The 16996-nt window shown below is 56.5% G+C and overlaps 3 protein-coding genes across 8 annotated transcripts; 1 reads left to right on the forward strand and 2 right to left on the reverse strand.

Moving 5' to 3' along the window:
- Positions 1-2446: 2446 nt before the first annotated feature.
- On the reverse strand, positions 2447-6146 carry Rpusd1 (RNA pseudouridine synthase domain containing 1). 4 transcript variants are annotated; one of them, XM_075941468.1, is made up of 6 exons: positions 6015-6146; positions 5452-5640; positions 5198-5321; positions 4969-5071; positions 4730-4831; positions 2447-3533 (listed from the first exon to the last, which is right to left on the reverse strand). In XM_075941468.1, the coding sequence occupies exons 2-6, from the start codon at positions 5631-5633 to the stop codon at positions 3124-3126; spliced, it is 921 nt and encodes a 306-aa protein (XP_075797583.1). In that variant the 5' UTR covers positions 5634-5640; positions 6015-6146; the 3' UTR covers positions 2447-3123. The 4 variants fall into 4 exon arrangements, with proteins under 4 accessions (XP_075797583.1, XP_075797586.1, XP_075797585.1 ...); XM_075941471.1 differs by having other exon boundaries at positions 5452-5662; positions 6015-6094; XM_075941470.1 differs by lacking the exon at positions 5452-5640 and having other exon boundaries at positions 6015-6112.
- A 273-nt stretch (positions 6147-6419) lies between these two features.
- Positions 6420-14709, forward strand: Chtf18 (chromosome transmission fidelity factor 18). 2 transcript variants are annotated; one of them, XM_075941472.1, is made up of 22 exons: positions 6420-6602; positions 6741-6920; positions 7015-7162; positions 7312-7480; positions 7870-7962; positions 8052-8104; positions 8220-8358; positions 8997-9206; positions 9669-9766; positions 9997-10120; positions 10211-10359; positions 10461-10554; positions 10852-10950; positions 11019-11149; positions 11544-11691; positions 12493-12717; positions 12800-12949; positions 13043-13173; positions 13762-13906; positions 13994-14107; positions 14329-14386; positions 14466-14709. In XM_075941472.1, exons 1-22 carry the CDS (start codon positions 6512-6514, stop codon positions 14600-14602), a joined length of 2886 nt encoding a protein of 961 aa, XP_075797587.1. In that variant the 5' UTR covers positions 6420-6511; the 3' UTR covers positions 14603-14709. The 2 variants fall into 2 exon arrangements, with proteins under 2 accessions (XP_075797587.1, XP_075797588.1); XM_075941473.1 differs by lacking the exons at positions 6420-6602; positions 6741-6920 and having other exon boundaries at positions 7138-7162; positions 7320-7480.
- On the reverse strand, positions 14667-16642 carry Gng13 (G protein subunit gamma 13). 2 transcript variants are annotated; one of them, XM_075941474.1, is made up of 3 exons: positions 16518-16642; positions 14945-15076; positions 14667-14822 (listed from the first exon to the last, which is right to left on the reverse strand). In XM_075941474.1, exons 2-3 carry the CDS (start codon positions 15040-15042, stop codon positions 14717-14719), a joined length of 204 nt encoding a protein of 67 aa, XP_075797589.1. In that variant the 5' UTR covers positions 15043-15076; positions 16518-16642; the 3' UTR covers positions 14667-14716. The 2 variants fall into 2 exon arrangements, with proteins under 2 accessions (XP_075797589.1, XP_075797590.1); XM_075941475.1 differs by lacking the exon at positions 16518-16642 and adding an exon at positions 16213-16356.
- Positions 16643-16996: the final 354 nt, after the last annotated feature.

Here is a 16996-nt window from a genome sequence, read left to right on the forward strand (position 1 = left end):
TAAAAGCCATTCACCTGGTTACCTAGGAAACAGAATGCTAATGATTCTATCCCCCAGTTTATGTTTTGATAGATAAGGTTGTTTGGAGAATAAACGTGAGGAATTCTTCAGGATGTGAACTCAGGACTTCATGAGGGATCATGGAGAATCTCCCTCCCGATAAAGCTATGTGAGTTGTGTCTTTTTTCCCCGTGTCTCCTCGCCGGTCTAGAGAGAGTTTATGCTTGGGTCTGGTCAAGAGAAATAATTTAGAGTCTGGGTTAGCACTGGGCCCTGACAGTATGAAAGTGCGTATGTGAGTGCGTGTGTTTGTATGTATTTGAATGTGAGTGCGTGTGTGCTGGTGTGTGTACAGTCCATACTACTATGTGTACTACGGTCCTGTAGCGCCTGCACTACGTGTACTACAGTACTACGCCTTTAGCATACAGCCTGCACACACACACACAAACGGGGGGGGTCATCCCTGAAACAAGAATGCCAACCTGAATCAAGAACGCCCACTTTATTGTGTTCCAGGGCATCTTATATAGGGTCTCCCTGACCAACGGCCACACCCTAACTCTCAGCTGCAAAACCACCAGAAACCACTCCCCTGTCTCGTGCTCAGAGCAGCTGCAAGCACAGGAAAACAAGTTGTTTTGTGCGGAGCAGCTGCAAGCCTAGAAAACAAGCTGTTTACAGGAAATTCAGGGTCTGGGGGTCCGCAGTCCCCAACAGGTGTGTGTGTATATGTATGTGAATGTATGTGACTGCATGTGTGTTTGTATGTTTGTGTGAGTGCATGTGTTTGTCTGTGTATATATGTGTAAGTGTGCGTGTGTGTGTTTGTGTGTGTGCAGATCAGAAGATAGTCTTGTCAGGGTTAGTCCTTGCCTTGCCTCTTCCACCTTGCTTGAGACAGTCCTTTACAGTCCACTGTTGTGTACACGGCAAGCTGGCCCATAAACTGAGTGCCCTGTTCCCACCTCCCATGTCACTGTAGGAACTTGGGACTGTGAGCCACCATGTCTGGCTTTACGTGGGTTCTGGGGACCAAACCTCAGGTCTTCACATTTCTGCAACACGTAACCCACTGAGCCATCTCTCCAGTCTCTCAAAAAAACAAAAAACAAAAACCAAAACCAAAACCAGACAAAACAAAACAGGGTCTCTTGGTTAGGGCTTGCCTCCAACTTGTTAGTAGCCAAGGATGTCCTTGAACTTGCGATCTTCTTGCTTCCAACTCCTGAGTGCTGGGATTGCAGGTGTTCAGCACACACCACAACGTGAAGGTTTTTTGGTTTGTTTGCTTGCTTGAATGTACGGCTGGGATTGGAGCCCAGGGTCCATGAATGCTAAGCTGAACTGCATCCCAGCCTTATTTCCTCTTCAAAATGGGAAAACTTGCCTTTGGTGCCTTATGGAAGCTGCTGGCCTGGACTCTCAGAAGCAATGACTCTTTCCTGTCTCAAGACTGCGCTGAGATCTCTGGCGTGTGCCTGTCAGCGCTGAACTTCTTGAGGGAAGCCTTTTGGGAAGTCTTGATACATCCTGCCTGAGGTCTGGCAGCGAAGGACCCCGAGAACTACAAAGGTTTGAAGTTGGCTTAGCCCCTTTCCCTACAGATCACAAGCCATGCCTTCAGGTCCAAGTGCAGACACACTGGTGACAGCACTCAGCAGTGCTCCCGTGTGGTGATAACAGGCATGGCAGCTGTTGAACTGAGAGCAGGGACTTTGGAGTTGTTTGCCATGGGGAAATGAACTTCCAATGCCAGAGTCTGCAGAGACATCCCTCCAGCCCACCACTATGACTAGGCCTTGCTGAGCGAGGAGCATCCTGAGGCTGAGGAAACAGGAAAAGACCGATATTTCCCCGGAGAGACAAAGAAACACATGAGTGGCCATTGAGGGCTCAGTGGGGGTGGGTATAGCTTTCCCAATCAACTCCAAGCTCCCCTTTTGCAGACTGGGAAACTGAGGCACAGGAAGCAGAAAGCAACTGGCTCTAGTGGGTTCTGGTCTGGCCCATCATGGCAGCTGTAGTCCACCCAGACTGCAGAGGCAGTCCAGGAGACACACTGCAATGGGGAAGGGCTGAGCGGAAGCCAGGTGACCTCAGAGGGGATGCTGGCTTTGTGACATCCCTCCCATGAACACTGGGACTCTGGACACTTAGGCTATAGCCCAACATGGTCAGTGGCTCTTCTACGGACCCTGGATGAAAGTTGTCTATAATAATGCTTTTAACTAGGAAGGGCCTTCTGGGTACTGGGTGTATGACCCAACTTCTGGTACTAAGAACCCCCAAAGCCACAAGCTTCTCATTGCCTATGGGGTGAGGAATGGCAGCATCCATGCCCTTAAGGTCTACAGTGGGTCCTGCTAAGTGGTCATGGGATAGAGGTTGGCCAGATTCAGCAACGGTAAAGGGTACCCCATTTCAGATACACCCGTGGTCACTCTCAGGGTTGATCACTGAACATTTATTCTTAATCTAAACCCTAGCTGTAGCGAGTGGTGCTGCGGCCATGTTGTGGTGGATGGGTGAGGCCCCGAAGGCTCCCAGGAAAGGACCCAAAGGCCAACACTGACACACTATGGCTGTGTAGAAGCCAGGCGGGTGGTGACACGGCAGAAGCTCCAGTCAGGAGCCCATGGAGCAGAAGCAGCATCCATGCCAGGCTTGGAAAGATGGGCATGCGTGGAGGACGCCTCTGTAGATGCCCAACACACTCCCATGCACTGGGGCCAAACGCTGGATGCAGGCAGAGGAGATGAGGCCCTGGCAGAGATCAGCAAAGGCACATGACAGTGGCAGGCAGCAGAAGGCAAGTTAGGGGCTGCACGTGACTGACTCCAGCTGGGCTAATGCCAGGATAGCCCTCCTCAGGCACCATCCTGAAGGGGTGGGGCCCAGGAGGATCCTGGCTTTGCCCCTCATGGCTAAGGGCTTGGGCAAGCCTGGGGTAAAGCTTAGGAGGCAGGAAGCTGTTCCAGGAGGAATTTCCCTGGAAGAATGCTGAGAGAAAGACTTGCCTACTGGACATCTGTCCCACAGACCGAGCGCCCTGTCCTCTAGCAATCTCGGCCTCCTAGCAGTGGAGTATAGCAGCTCTCAACCCCCAACGCCCGGAGACCCTCAGTCATCTGGCTCTAGGGTCCACTCTGAGAGCCACTGCAGGCACGATGCTCGCTGTGCCTCCGTCTCAGGAGGGGGCCGACCTGGCCTGGGCAGCGGAGGGGAGGGGCTGCAGGGCCTCTGCACTCCATCCATAGGGTTGGGGTCAGGGTCAGTCTGTAGAGCTTGTATGAGCTGTTCAAGGGGCTGAACGCAGGTATGAGGACTCCAGCAGGCATCAAGGGCGGGCACGAAGGGGTCAGGTGTACAGGCCTCCACGCGCTCAGCCTGCGTGGGGATGCGCAGGTAAAAGGCGTGCAGCATCATGCGGAAGGGTTGGGCCTCCTGGTCCTCAGCCTGTCCGTAAGTTAGGTCACCCACGATAGGGTGGCCAAGGGCACTGCAGTGTACGCGTAGCTGGTGAGTCCGGCCTGAGGGGTCAGGGGACGGGAGGTCAGGCTGGGATGAACCATTCTTTGTTGCTTTCCCTACCCCTCTCTCAACAGTATCCAGCAAGTTCTCTGGGGTGGTTTTAGAGTAGTGTGGCAGCCCCTTGCGTTTTTGCTCTGCAGTGCTGGGGTTTGAATCCAGAGCCTTGTTCCTGCTAGGCAAACATTCTACAGCTAAACTGTACCCCAACTCTTTCTCCGCCTAAAGTGCATTTTAACTGTGTGTGTGTGTGTGTTTGTGTCTGCATGTGGTTGCAAATGAAGAAGACAACTTCTAAGAGCCTCTTCTCTCCTTCCACCATGTTGGCCTGGGGACCAAACCCAGGTTTTCAGGCTTGGTGGGGCAGGCACCTTTACCCGCTGAGCCATCTCCCTGGCCCCCCTTTTTTTCTTGAGACCAAGTCTCATGTAGCCCAGGCTGGTCTTGAACTCTATACGTAGCCAAGGATGGCCATGAACTTCTGGTCTTTCTGCCTCTACCTACAGAGTGCTGGAATTACGTGCATATACCACACCTTGTTTACCCCATCTTTTTTTTTCCCCCCTGAGACAGGGTTTCTCTGTAGCTTTGGAGCCTGTCCTGGAACTAGCTCTTGTAGACCTTGAACTCACAGAGATCCACCTTCCTCTGCTTCCCGAGCGCTGGGATTAAAGACGTGCACCCGGCTCCCATCTTCTTTTTTAAAGAAAGAATGTCCTAACAAGCAGTGGTGGCGCATGCCTTTAATCCCAGCACTCGGGAGGCAGAAGCTGGTGGATTTTTGTGAGTTCAAGATGACACAGAGACACCCTGTTCCAAAAAAAAGGAAATAAAGAATCTCGTGAGTAGCCTATAGATCTGTGTCACCAAGAAGGGTAGGGCAGGGTGGGACAGCCCAGGGCAGGGTGGGACAGCCCTCAGTACAGGATCCATCACATCCCTTGCTACCAATTAGATGTTGGGACTCAGGACAAGATATTGGGCTGGGGGGCCATTGGTGGGGGCACAGTCACAGAGACACTTGGTCTAGCTAGTGAGCTCGGTTAAACCGTCAGGGTACGTGTAGGCGCCAGCAAGGATCTTGCTATTGGCTCTGCCCACACACCTGGTATAGACCCGGGCAGGCCACAATGGCTACATCTCAAGATCCTTTCTTGTATGACCAGATTCCTGCCCTCCCTCCCCGACCTGGACACACCTGTGAGTGGCTTCAGCAGCACTTTGGACACAGGGTCACCAGCATACAGTCCATGTTCCAGGACTAACAGTTCTGTGAGACTTGGCTTAGGGTTTTCGCAACCTGGATGCAAAGGCAAACATGGTGGTCAGCTGGGCCGGCCCCAGGCTTGAGTCAACTCCACCACACCTGTCTGGCTCTTGCCATCCACGCAGGGTTCAGGCTGGAGACATGCCCGTGCCCCATCCCAACCACTGTACCGTGTGTGCCCTCAATGCACATGGTATGGGTCCGCCCCTCCGTACTGTTCCTGCCAATGGCATAGCTGATGGTCACCTGGCTTTCCTGGATATGGCCCCGGACCTGCCGAGCAAGGACATCACATACAGCTCACAGTGCCACAGGGCTGATGTGGAGCTTGGGAGCTGCTGGTGTAGGCTAGGAGCCTTGGGTCCCCATACCGCATCCTAAGAACTAGCTAGGACTTACCAGTGCCAGGTAGGCTTTGGTGACTCGCCGCTCCTTGAAGCATTTATAAGCGCTGCCTGCAGCTGCTTTATTTAGGGCCACGCAAAGCGCCCCACTGGTGGAGAAGTCCAGCTGGTGGCAGAACCTGGGAAGGGGCAGAGGGGCAGCAGTGGCTGGACCCTGCGTGTTCTGGCTAGCACTTTTGTGGCAGTGTCCAGTGTCCCAGAAACCTCTGGAAGGATGCTGCAGTGGGGTTCTCTGTGTTGGCTGTGTACCTGAACCCATAGCAGGTGTCAGGGTCAGCCAGCTCTGGGAAGTGGTGCCGCAGCTGCTTCTGTAGGGTCAGAGTCTCCCGCCAGGTCTTGCTATCAATGCGCAGATCCCAGTGCTTGTTCACCACCAGGAAGTCGCTGCTCTGGTACGCGATGGACAGATTTTCTATGCTGCCAGGCTCCATGGTGGGGCTGCACGCAGGTGGAAGTGAACCTGGGGTAGGAGGGTGCCTGACCTGGACCTCAAGCACTGTGCACACTTACTGGAACCCTTTAAACCTTCCATGTCAGGGGTGTCACCTCGGGAATCGGAGTCTGGACAAGGTCAGGTGATTCTGACTTGTCCTGGACTCAGGGTGAGGGAGCTCTCCCTGACCCAAATCTGAATTGACAGCCTGGTTGCCCAGTTCACCCCTACACACTAGGTTATGAACTTTCCCTGAGTAGGCAAGGAAGGGGACAGGGGCTGCTGCGTCCTGATTGGCCCTGGACCACCCAGGACTGCAGGCGGTCCCTAACTTGCCTCCCACCAGCCTGTGACCACAGGCGGGCCCTTTAAAACTTACCTGAAAAAGGATCCAGGGGCAGAACGCCACTTCTCAGCCCTGCATCCAACCCGGCTTCTCTACAATAGGAACCAGGTCTTGGCCTGGCTGGAGCGCAGCCCCGCCCTCACCCCGCCCACCCCACCTACTGATGGATGGCCATGCTGGCCAATAGCATTCCTGGCACGGAACTCCGCCCACTGGAGGATGGAGAGGCCCCGCCCGGATGGTCTGCGCACGCACCTTCTTAGCCCCACCTATTTCCCCGCCTCCCGCACGGACGGATGGCTGAACAGACCAATAAAACATTCTTGGCCCTCCGCTTCAATCACTGAACTTTTTATTCCTCTCCTCCCGCCCTTTGCGTGCGAAGACCCGCCCTGCCCCGTTGGCCAATGATGGGCGCCTCTGGGAACGCCAGCTGTTGATTGGCGGGTACTGGAGGTTCGCGGGGAGTGGCGCGCAGTGGTAGTGGCGCGGGAAGTTCTGAGGACGAGCTGGCTGTGTGAGCTGAGGCCATGGAAGACTACGAGGAACATCTGTACGGTGTGGAGGATGACTTCCACAACCAGTTCGCGGCCGAGCTCGAAGTGCTGGCGGAGCTGGAAGGTGGGTGCGGGTCTTGGGTCTCGGTCAGGTCGCGACTGCATCCTGCTGCAATCGTGGAGAGCTGCGTGGATGGGATAGGCAGTGGCTGGGAGTTCATTTCTTGCAGTATGCGGCTGCTTTGAACCTCTGTCTCAACAGGGACACAGGACCTGGCGCCCCCTGGGAACCTCCAGACTCCAGCGAGCCGCCGCCCGTTGACGTTTGAAGAGGCCATCGCTGGTGGGGACACTGCCCCGCTTCCCTGCCCTGTAAGGGCTCCTGGAACAGACTACCACAATACGAGAAAGAATGTTCGTAGGGACCAGCCTGGGCCCTCCAGTATGTCCAGTTGGGTACAGGGCACTCGGAGTCGGGGGATGCTGAGGACGCGCTTTCTCTTCTCTGCCTCCTTTTCCTGCCTCTGTCTCTGCAGGCCCTATGAGCAAACGGCCCAGGCTAGAGGTGGTGAAGAGGCTGAACTTTGAGCCAGACATGGAAGAGCTACTGTACCCTGATTCCCCTCCAGGGGACATTACCCCCCCACCGAGTCCTGAGGTCTTCCCTGAGATGTTGGATGCTGGGTGTGTTGTTTGAGGGCATGTAATTTCTACCACGGAAAGCCGCTTGTCCCTGGATGACGCTCTGGAAGTGGAAGCCTATGGGAGGACAGAGGGGTGAGTGTGGTCCTGGCACCCCATTGAGGGTGACTAGAGATGCTTGTCTCTCCTAGGCCCTCAGAGGCTAGTGCTGACACATGCACCGTGCAGGCTTTGTCAAGTCCCCGCAACCCTGTCCTGAGACGTCCCCCTGTCTTAGAGGATTACATCAACGTGACGTCCACAGGTGGAGAGCGGGCCTTTTTGGTGCTTCGGGCTGACCACACAGGCACTGGAGTGCAGGTGGGTGACCACAGCATGGGCTAGCCATGGCATTGATTCCTTTATGTTGCCAATGGGCTTTCAGCAGGTCCCGATGCCAATTTCACCTGTCTGAATTGTTAGAAATAGGCACACCCAGGTAGTCCAATGTTGGGAACAGCAGTGCTAATTTGGGGGTATGTAGCCTTAGGGTGCCACCTTGTACCCCAGCTGTTAGCTTTCTGTTCTTCTTTTCCCCTCCCCCGACCCTACAGCTGACCTCCCTTGGATCTGTCCCCTCTGAGTGAGGCATCACCTCTCTGATGAGGCATGGTTTTGCATTTTTTTCTCTGCCAACCTTTGTGGGGAGGGACATTATGGGTGCCACCATGACCTGGGAGGGTGACAGATGACAGATCTGTCTCGCCCAGGACCCTCTTCTGGATGTCCAGTGGCGAGGCCGTGGCCAGCTGGACCTGCTGGGTGTCCCCTTCGCTTCCCTGAAGGAGCAAGTAGACAGCAAGGTGAGTTCAGCGGAGTGTGGGGAGGGGTGTGAGCTGAGTCTGGGTGCTGGCTGGACTTGTCCTGACCCCAGCCTATCCTGTTTGTACAGCGACGGCAGCAACTGCTTGAGGAGGCCCAGCGGCTCTCAGACACTCTACATAGGTGACTTGCATGCTCCCCACTCCAGGGACCCCTGTTTATTCTTGGACTGACCTTCTGGCACATATGGTGGACATGGTGACCCCTGTGTAGTGAATCGGGACTTGATTCTCTCCAGCCTCAGGTCTGAAAGGGAGGAGGCTGTACTTGAGGGGACCTCTGAGGAGGAGCCAGCCCCCGGCCAGGACACGACTCAGCACTGCCTCTGGGTGGATGAGTTCGCACCTCAGCACTACACGGAGCTGCTCAGCGATGACGTGAGCTTTTCTTCTTACCTAAGTGTGACTAGCCTGCCTTCTCAGCGTGAAGAAAGGGCCGGATCCAGGTGATATTGTGTTGCTGGGCCACTGGGTGCTAAGGATGATGTGGGGACCCTGAGTGGTAAGTGGGGAAACCGAGTCAACACATACCTGGTTTACTGACAGTTGACTGTGACCTGCTGTGGGCTTTGTTAGAGGTCTAGGTGTCCTAGCCCTGTGGCTGTCAACCTTCCTAACGCTGTGACCCTTTAATACAGTTCCTCATGTTGTGTGACCCCCCAACCATAAAATTATTTTTGCTGCTACTTCATAACTGTAGCTTTGCTACTTTTATGGATCATAATGTAAATAGCTGTGTTTTCCAATGGTTTGGGGCGACTCCTATGGAAGGGTTTTTTGACCCCCCCAAAGGGGTCATGACCCACAGGTTGAGAACTGTTCTAACCTGTCCTTTTGCTTACCCTCAGCAATTGGTGCCGGCTTGTCCTGTGGTGAGCATGAGGTCCCAGAGGTGGCCATGTCTAAGAGATGGAGGCCTTAGCGAGCCTGGGCCTTGCTTCTGAGCCTCAGTGTCCCTGTCTGTGTTGAAAATGTAGACTTGGCTGGGGCCTACCCTTAGACTTCCTTCTTAACAGTTCACCAACCGCTGCCTCCTCAAGTGGCTGAAGCTATGGGACCTTGTGGTGTTTGGCCATGAGAGACCTTCCCGGAAGGCAAGGCCCAGTATAGAGCCAACCCGGCCTGGGAAGGAGGCCGCAGCCCCCAGCAAGTGGAAAAGCCATGAGCAGGTGCTGGAAGAGATGCTAGAAGCTGAGCTGGACCCAAGCCGGAGGCCCCGGCAGAAGGTGAGCCCTATCTGGACCTGTGTGAACATAGCCGAGCTTGGTGCTTGGCCCTCTGGGTAGTCAGTGCTATTCCAGTAGTCTTTTTGGGGGGAGGGGGTTCATGAGGTATCTTTAACTCTTCTAGAATCTGTGGGTATGATAACATCAGGATTGGCATCAAGTGTTGATATTGCGAATTTGAAATTGAATCCATTCTCCTAAGGGATAAAGTCAGCCTCACCAATAGGACGATGGACAGTGGGGCAGGGGCCTGGGCCCACTGGGTGGGTCTGGCGTTCCTGTCAAGTCCCCACATAACTAGCTTCCTTGGGGTTTTCTCTGACTCTGAGCACCTTGGGCATGCTCTTTGATGGCTGGCTGGAGTGTGGGAGCAGTGATCAGCCTTGTTTCTAGTCCCTGGCTACTGGCCAGGGCTCCTGGGAGGCTCAGAGATCAAAAGTCTATCCTTTAATTTGACTGTAGGTGGCGCTGCTGTGTGGCCCTCCAGGCCTAGGGAAGACCACACTGGCGCATGTGGTCGCCCGGCATGCAGGGTATTGCGTGGTTGAGATGAATGCGAGGTGAGTGGAGAAGACCCATGTGTGGGGTTCTGTGAGGCTGAGCCTTTGTTGCAGCTCAGAAACCCTGACTGGTGGGTAGAGCTAGGGTCTTGGAAGTGTAGGCTGGGGTTGGGATATGTCCTTCAGGGCTTATTGAAATTGGTGGTAGCTGCATCCAGCGGGAGCCTCCTAACATCCTGCTGGGATGCTGGCTGCTCCCTGTAACTTTCGTCTTGGCCTTGCTGTTCCAGTGATGACCGTAGTCCTGAGGCCTTCCGTACCCGCATTGAAGCAGCTACGCAAATGGAGTCGGTGCTGGGTGCGGGTGGGAGGCCCAACTGTCTGGTTATTGATGAAATTGACGGGGCCCCCACGGTAGGCCTCCCTGATACTTAGGTGGGCGTGTGGGAAGGCAGGCTGGGTGCACTGGGGTTTTGACTCACTGACTTCTGTGCCGTCCTGAAGGCTGCCATCAATGTTCTTTTGAGTATCTTGAATCGCAAGGGTCCCCAGGAGGCAGAGCAAGGAGGCCCAGCTGTGCCTGCAGGGGGCCGGCGGCGCAGGGCCGAGGGGGGCCTCCTAACGAGGCCCATCATCTGTATCTGCAATGACCAGTGAGTGCAGCGTGGGACTGGGCCTGCCTGGGCACAAGGGTCCCTGGCTTAGCCCCTGGGCCTGTCCCTGGGGTGGCGACTTCAGGTCCTGTCCTATACAGGTTTGTACCTTCCTTGAGGCAGCTGAAACAGCAGGCTTTCCTGCTCCACGTTCCGCCAACTCTGCCCTCCAGGCTGGTGCAGCGGCTCCAGGAGGTCAGCAGGGCAGGGAGGAGGACAGCTTCCAGCGCAAGATGCATGCTCTCTCCCGAGCTCCCTTTCCGTGTTCCTTCCCCCTGAGCACCCTATTTTCACCTTGGCTGTGGCGTTGGGCTATCTGGTTGTGATCCAGGCCTACCCGAGGAACTGTGCTGCACTCCCTGGCTGCCCTAGCACGGGACTGTTTTCCTGTGTCCAAGGAACCAGGCTGTGGCCACAGGCTTGGCTCTGTGCTAGGCTGGGCGTGGGTCCTCTCAGCAGTGGTAGACACTCTAGTGCTCTCCCCACCTCTAGATCTCCCTGCAACATGGCATGCGATCTGACCCAGGCGCCCTAGCTGCCCTCTGCGAGAAGACTGACAATGACATCCGTGCCTGTATCAACACCCTACAGGTGGGGATGTGGCTTGGGTGAGGCTGGGTGGTGTGGGATGGCTGCTGCTTACTCCACTCTTTGTCCAGTTTCTGTATGGGAGGGGCCAACGGGAGCTGAGTGTGAGGGACATCCAGACCACCCATGTCGGCCTGAAGGACCAGCGCAAAGGGCTTTTCTCTGTGTGGCAAGAGGTCTTCCAGTTGCCCAGGGCTCAAAGGTAGGAGTCTAAGAGGTAGAGTGGGTCAGCCTTGTCCTGGATGCTCTTGATTTCTAGAGCCAAGATGCCACCTGGTGCTTCCAGGGACCCCAGGGACAGCTGTTTGCTCTCAATTGTATCCTGTGGGTTGGGACCTGACTTGGGTTGGGGGCCCAAGGGGAGTTGCCTCCTAAGTCTGTGGCCCAGAGGGCGACTTTCCTTGACCTTCCTTTAGTTAGTCAGAGCAGTCTTTTGCTCCTAGATGGCTCTGTTTAGAGATTCTTGTTCCTCCAGAGTGCTGTATGGCAGGCCAGCCAAGGCTTCACTCTGAACATACAGGATGTGGCGAGGATGGTTGGTGATACCTTTGCTTTCAGCTGGGCTTGGTCCCGGCCTCAGCACCCTCTACTTGCAGGCGACTCATGGGCCAGGACCTGATCCTACCCACCCAAGCTCTCCTGCTCGGTGATGGGGACAAGGGCTCCCTGACCCTGGCCTCCCAGCGCTTCTACCATATCCTCCGTGTGACCACCTCCGCAGGCGAGCATGAGAAGGTTGTCCAGGTACCGATGCTCACCCCAGCTCTTACGATCCTGGTACTAACAGAGGATGCCCTGGGTCTGTTCCAAAGTAAGGGTAGTGGGTGGATGAGTGGCAGGCATCCAAGGGATTGGTAGGATCAAGGACAGGGGTTACAAGGAAGCACTCTCAGACCCAGGAGGGGAACTGAAGGAATGCATTTGGAGGTGACAGAAGGCAGAGAGCTTAGGCATCCAAGGATGAGTTTTGGACCAGTGACTGGGAACCATTTAGAGATCTCTGCAAGGTACATATTGGGGTCTGGGGCTTAGAGACTAAATTCTAGGTGGAGGGTGCACATGGGGTGGAAAGCAGGTAGGGAGCGGTTTGGACTTGAGCAGATGACACAGCCTCCATCACTCCCCAGAAGCTTGGGCTTAAGCTGCTTTCACCTCTAAGCAGCTTTGGATTAGTGGTTGGGAATCCACCGACAGTCTGGAAATCGGCAGTTTGGAGGGGCTGTGTGATGTGGCCAGTGGGAACTGGACTTGCACGAGCCCAGCTGGAGCTGCTGTGCCCTCGATTCTGAGGATGTAGCTTTCTGCCGTGTCAGGGAGGGGCTGTGGACTGGACCAAGTGGGTGGGCTGTCTCCCCTTGCCTCAGGGTCTTCTTTAGACAAGTAGATCCTTCCCTGGATAGGCAGCTAATCCCACACCTTGGACTTCACAGAGCAGGGGCTAGAGAGAGGATCCTAAGGCTGATGCTCGTGCTGTGGGAGATGAGGGGCCAGAGGCTCTGGACCTACCCGCTCCTGCAGAGGCTCATGGCCTCTCACTCCTCTTAGGGCCTGTTTGACAACTTTCTACGCCTTCGGCTTCGGGACTCCAGCCTAGGCACCGTGTGCTGTGCCCTTGACTGGCTGGCCTTCGATGACCTGCTGGAGCAGGCTGCCCACCATGGCCAGAGCTTCCAGCTGCTGCGCTACCTGCCCTTCCTGCCCGCGGCCTTCCACGTGCTCTTTGCCTCCAGCCACGTGCCACGCATCACTTTCCCCAGCAGCCAGCAGGAGGTGTGTGTGTCACCTGCGTTTACAATTCGGGTCTGACCCCGGGAGTTTCTGCTCACCTGGTCCCAGCTCACTCCTGTCCTAGGCCCAGACCCGGATGAGCCAGACAAAGAACCAGATCCAGACACTGGTGTCAGGGATGGCACCGGTCACCCGTAGCAGGGCCACACCTCAGGCCCTGGTTCTAGATACCCTCTGCCTGCTCCTGGATGTCCTCGCACCCAAGCTGCGCCCCGTGAGTGTCAGATTTGGAGGAAAGGACGGAGTCTGTGGCTGATGTGGCTCCTAGCATAGCTCAGTTGCCCAATCTCTGCCTGCTTGACCCTAGGTGAGCACACAGCTATATAGTGCCCGTGAGAAGCAGCAGTTGGCCAGCCTTGTGGGTACCATGCTCGCCTACAGTCTCACTTACCACCAGGAGCGCACACCTGATGGGCAGTACATCTACAGGCTGGAACCGTGAGTGCCCTGGTACCTAGAGCAGGGGGAACACAACCCGTGGGGACCTGCAACGTGGATGCCAAAGCCAGTGTGGTCTTGGTGAGGTGTCTAAGTGGTTGTTGGTTGCATTTGAGGTTTGGCACAGATGTGGCTGGCACTATGCCCCGCCCCAAGTCATTCCCACGGACATAGTTCTGAGATCCAAATTTCAGTGTAGGGTTCATGTGACCTCTGTCCACCCAAAGGTGGACAGTCCTCTGTATCTTTGTGTCTGCCGCAACTCCCCCCCCAGGGCTCCAGACGGCAGAGTGACATGAGGCACAGCAGCAGCCACCCGGGCATCCTACAGTTCCAGTGAAGCCCCCAGTGTCCCTGCCTTCCTTACTTCCTCCCTGCAGCACTGGGCATGTTCTGTGCCACCCCACTGGTAGCTGGGGGGACTGAGGCGTAAAGTAGTCAGTGCCCCGCTGCCAGGGGCTAGGGTGTAGTAGTGTCAGACTCTCACCCTGCACCGAGCTCTTGAACTTGGTTTGCAGGGTTGGTGTAATAGGCGGACCCTGGCACTGCTGACTGGTACCCCGTATCTTGTCTCACCCACCTGGTCAGGAATGTGGAGGAGGTCTGCCGCTTCCCTGAGCTGCCTGCCCGCAAGCCCCTCACCTACCAGGCTAAGCAGCTTATTGCCCGGGAGATTGAAATGGAGAAGATGCGGAGGGCAGAGGCTTTGGCCTGTGCTAGAGGTGGCCCCCAGGTAAGCTCGCCTCCTGGTGCTGGGACAGCGCAGGGACTATCAGTGGTTTGGCCTTGACCAGCGGGCTCTCGTCACCCTTCCCTTCAGGTGGACCAGGGTCTGCAGATGGACAGCAGGGATAAAGGGATGAAGCAGCCCGCCCCACGTAACCACGAGCAGCGGCTGGAACACATCATGAAGAAAGCTGTCATGCAGGAGCAGGTGTGGGGAGTAGGGCTGGGCCAGAATGATGAATGGAGGGTGGGGCTTGCTCCAGGTCCCAAGGACCTACCTGTTGCTCCCAGAAAGTGGTCGGTGGGTTAGGAAAGGAACTCCTAGTTGCAAGCCTTGCTCTAAGGCATGGAAGTCTCCTCTCCGATGGGAGAGGCCTGGGTGTGCCCAATTGCCCACCTACCAATCTGGTGACCTCTCTTCTCTACTAGCCCGAGAGGGACTTCTTTGGACGTGTGGTCATCAGGAGAGTGGCAGTCCCAAGCAGAGGTGTGTATGGGTCACAGAAGGAAAGGGGGTGGAGACATTGGCTGGGGTCTGCTGAGGTGCAACCCTTTGGTCCTTGCAGAGGCTGAGGCCCCAGAGAAGGACACAGACGAGTGGCGCATGGGTGTGGCAGTGGGCAGGAGTGAGGTGTGGTTCCGGTTCAACGAGGGTGTCTCCAATGCTGTGCGGCGCAGCCTGTACATCAGGGACCTCCTGTAGCCCCTACTGCCCCAGGACATCAGGTCGCACTGACTCCCACAGGGAATGTACAAAAGCAGAGACACCTGGAGAAGTCTATTTATAAAGTCACGCTTTACAGAGTGTGGGTCGGGCTCATAGGATGGTACACTTGGCCTTCTCTACCCAAGGGTTGTTCTTCATCAGGTCAGGGTTCAGGAAGGGGTCCTTGGGGATCCCATCCTCGATCCACTTGAGAAGCCTGTGAGCGGGGAGTTTCAGTGAATGTTGGTCATTCCCATGGCACCTGCCCACTGGGGTGTGAGGCTCTGCTTAACACAAGGGGCAGTGGCGGGGCAGGCAAACACAGCACGGGGCACTCACTCGGGGATCGTCTTGGAGGACATCTCCCTTTTGAAGGCCAGTTGGTACTTGAGGCTCTCCACCTCCTTCTTCATCTGGGGCACATCCCACTCCTCCATAGCGTCGGGGGCGTCGGAGGTAGCCAGCCTGAGGCTGGTGGACAAGAGAAGCAAAGGAGCTGGGTCTGCAGCCGCAGCCCCAGGACGCAGATTCCGCCTGTTCCCGGGGACTAGTGCCCATTGGACAGTACCACCCACTGGCCCTTCCTGAGGTCTGCAGCGATGATGCTGGGGAACAGGCCCTGGACCGTGCCACAGGGACCTAGTAACGAGGCCCCCGGGCCTCCTCTACCCAGTGGGGCTGATTAGCTGGAGCACAAACTTTCCGTTCTTGGCAGAGAAAATGAGCCCGACAAGGCCCAGCCCTGGATTTGTAGGACAGCCTCATCCCTGCCCAGGGAGGCTGCAAGATGGACTCCTCTGAGTATCCAGAGCATCCCTCACCCCCATCCTCGCTCTGGTCCTACTTCTAACTCAGACCCTGAGTGGGGTATAAGAGTGGGCTGAGGGCCCTGGGAGGCAGGGTGCTGCCCGACCCTCCTGGGTGCCTGTTTTGCATGGGTAAAGAGGCCAAGTTAATCGCGGGGCTGGGAGGATTTGGCTGCAATTTGCATGTAGGGTGGGGTGTGTGCAGAAGGTCTGGGGATACAGGCCCTTGAGCAAGCCCAGGACTTGGGAGGTGGGCAGCCTCCTGAGACCACTGTTTCCCGGCACAGTCGGCAGTCACCCAGTCTCCGACCTGACTGGGGAGAACCGTCTGTTTGGGCACAACAGTGGGCCTCCCTTTACCCCTCCCTGTCTCAGTGCACTCCTGGAGACCAAGTCCCTGGTTCTCCGGACAACCACAGCTTTCTCGACCTTGAGAGGGGTCTGGCACCGCGTGCCGGGCACTTCCGGGCAAAAGCCTCTATCCCGGGATACTGCAGCTGAGCCGGCCTTGGCTCGGGAGAGTCTAGCACCCGGCGGTGGTGCTGCCTCTAGAGTTGCCCATCCTAAAAGGGCCTTGGGAGGGCTCGCAAGGGATGGGTGAGAGGTTGGATGGGCTAGTATCTCTGGGTGTATGCGGCCGCCTGCGGAGTACCTTTCCCAGAGACCCCAAGTTACAGTGCCCCACCCTGCCAGGTTCTCCCGCGCCACACACGCCGACAGCCACGTGGGCAGAGGACCAGCTGCGGGTCCTTCACAAATGGGAGCACCTGGGCTGGGGGCATGACCCACCACTGGCCCTACCTGCACTGCTGCCGCCGCCGGAGCCCGGCTGCCGGTGCACCCCGAGACGCCCCCGGCCAGGCGCACGGCGGCGCACACGGGCACTGCGGGCGGCGCGCACGGCGCAGGACAGACGCGCCCCCGCCGCGCAGCAATCGCTCCTGCGCCGCTGGACTCGATCTGTCGGCCGCCCAGCCCCTGAGGCCCGGAGGCAGTTGTCCTAGTCCCAGGAGTTAGGATTAGCTTAGGGGAACCCACCCGGTCAAGTCCTAGAGCTCTGGGGTCTGTTTTACCCCGGATGTGAGGGTTCTGTTCATTGGACTTACTTTTGAAGGAGACAGCAAATGCAGAGATGACAAGAGCCGAGGGATGTGTGGAGTGAGGCTGGGTTGTCCGAGCCAGGGGAGCCCAGGCAGGCGCCCCGCCCACTCTTGCCACCTGGGGCCTTGGCACCGCCTTCACCAGGCTGGGCTGACCCTAAGAGCTCCCTGAGCTGCTCCTACTGCCTCTGCAGGTCTCTCCTGGGGCAGGACATAGAGCAGTGGAGTTAGTCCAGTCTTTCCTGGGTCAGATAGTACTGCGCTGGCTGTCCACTTGGCTGGGTTCTTGGACTGTTCTGTGATACTGGGACTAGGGCCCTAAAGAGCAAAATTTTGCCCCTCCCAGCGAAGATACTTTGGTCAGGGCCCTCCTATGCTACCAGCTAGTTGGGAAGAGTGGGGAGGGGGCAAAACACTTCTTCACCGTGGTCTTTGCAGCCCACTGGGTGCAGGTGACCTTTAGTGTTGTCTACTTAGGCTAGGAA

This window comes from Microtus pennsylvanicus, chromosome 11 (genome assembly GCF_037038515.1).
Source record: "Microtus pennsylvanicus isolate mMicPen1 chromosome 11, mMicPen1.hap1, whole genome shotgun sequence".
Lineage (NCBI taxonomy): Eukaryota > Metazoa > Chordata > Mammalia > Rodentia > Cricetidae > Microtus > Microtus pennsylvanicus.

Coding starts and splice junctions, on each gene's coding strand:
- Rpusd1 (XM_075941468.1), bottom strand. CDS start 5,633: ATGGAGCCTGGCAGCATAGAAAATCTGTCCATCGCGTACCAGAGCAGC. Junction 5,322..5,451: donor GACACCTGCTATGGGTTCAG/GTACACAGCCAA, acceptor GCCCCTTCCCAG/GTTCTGCCACCAGCTGGACT. Junction 4,832..4,968: donor GTGCATTGAGGGCACACACG/GTACAGTGGTTG, acceptor CTTTGCATCCAG/GTTGCGAAAACCCTAAGCCA.
- Chtf18 (XM_075941472.1), top strand. CDS start 6,512: ATGGAAGACTACGAGGAACATCTGTACGGTGTGGAGGATGACTTCCAC. Junction 7,163..7,311: donor CCTGAGATGTTGGATGCTGG/GTGTGTTGTTTG, acceptor TGTCTCTCCTAG/GCCCTCAGAGGCTAGTGCTG. Junction 10,951..11,018: donor CCTGTATCAACACCCTACAG/GTGGGGATGTGG, acceptor CTCTTTGTCCAG/TTTCTGTATGGGAGGGGCCA.
- Gng13 (XM_075941474.1), bottom strand. CDS start 15,042: ATGGAGGAGTGGGATGTGCCCCAGATGAAGAAGGAGGTGGAGAGCCTC. Junction 14,823..14,944: donor TCCTCCAAGACGATCCCCGA/GTGAGTGCCCCG, acceptor CCCCGCTCACAG/GCTTCTCAAGTGGATCGAGG.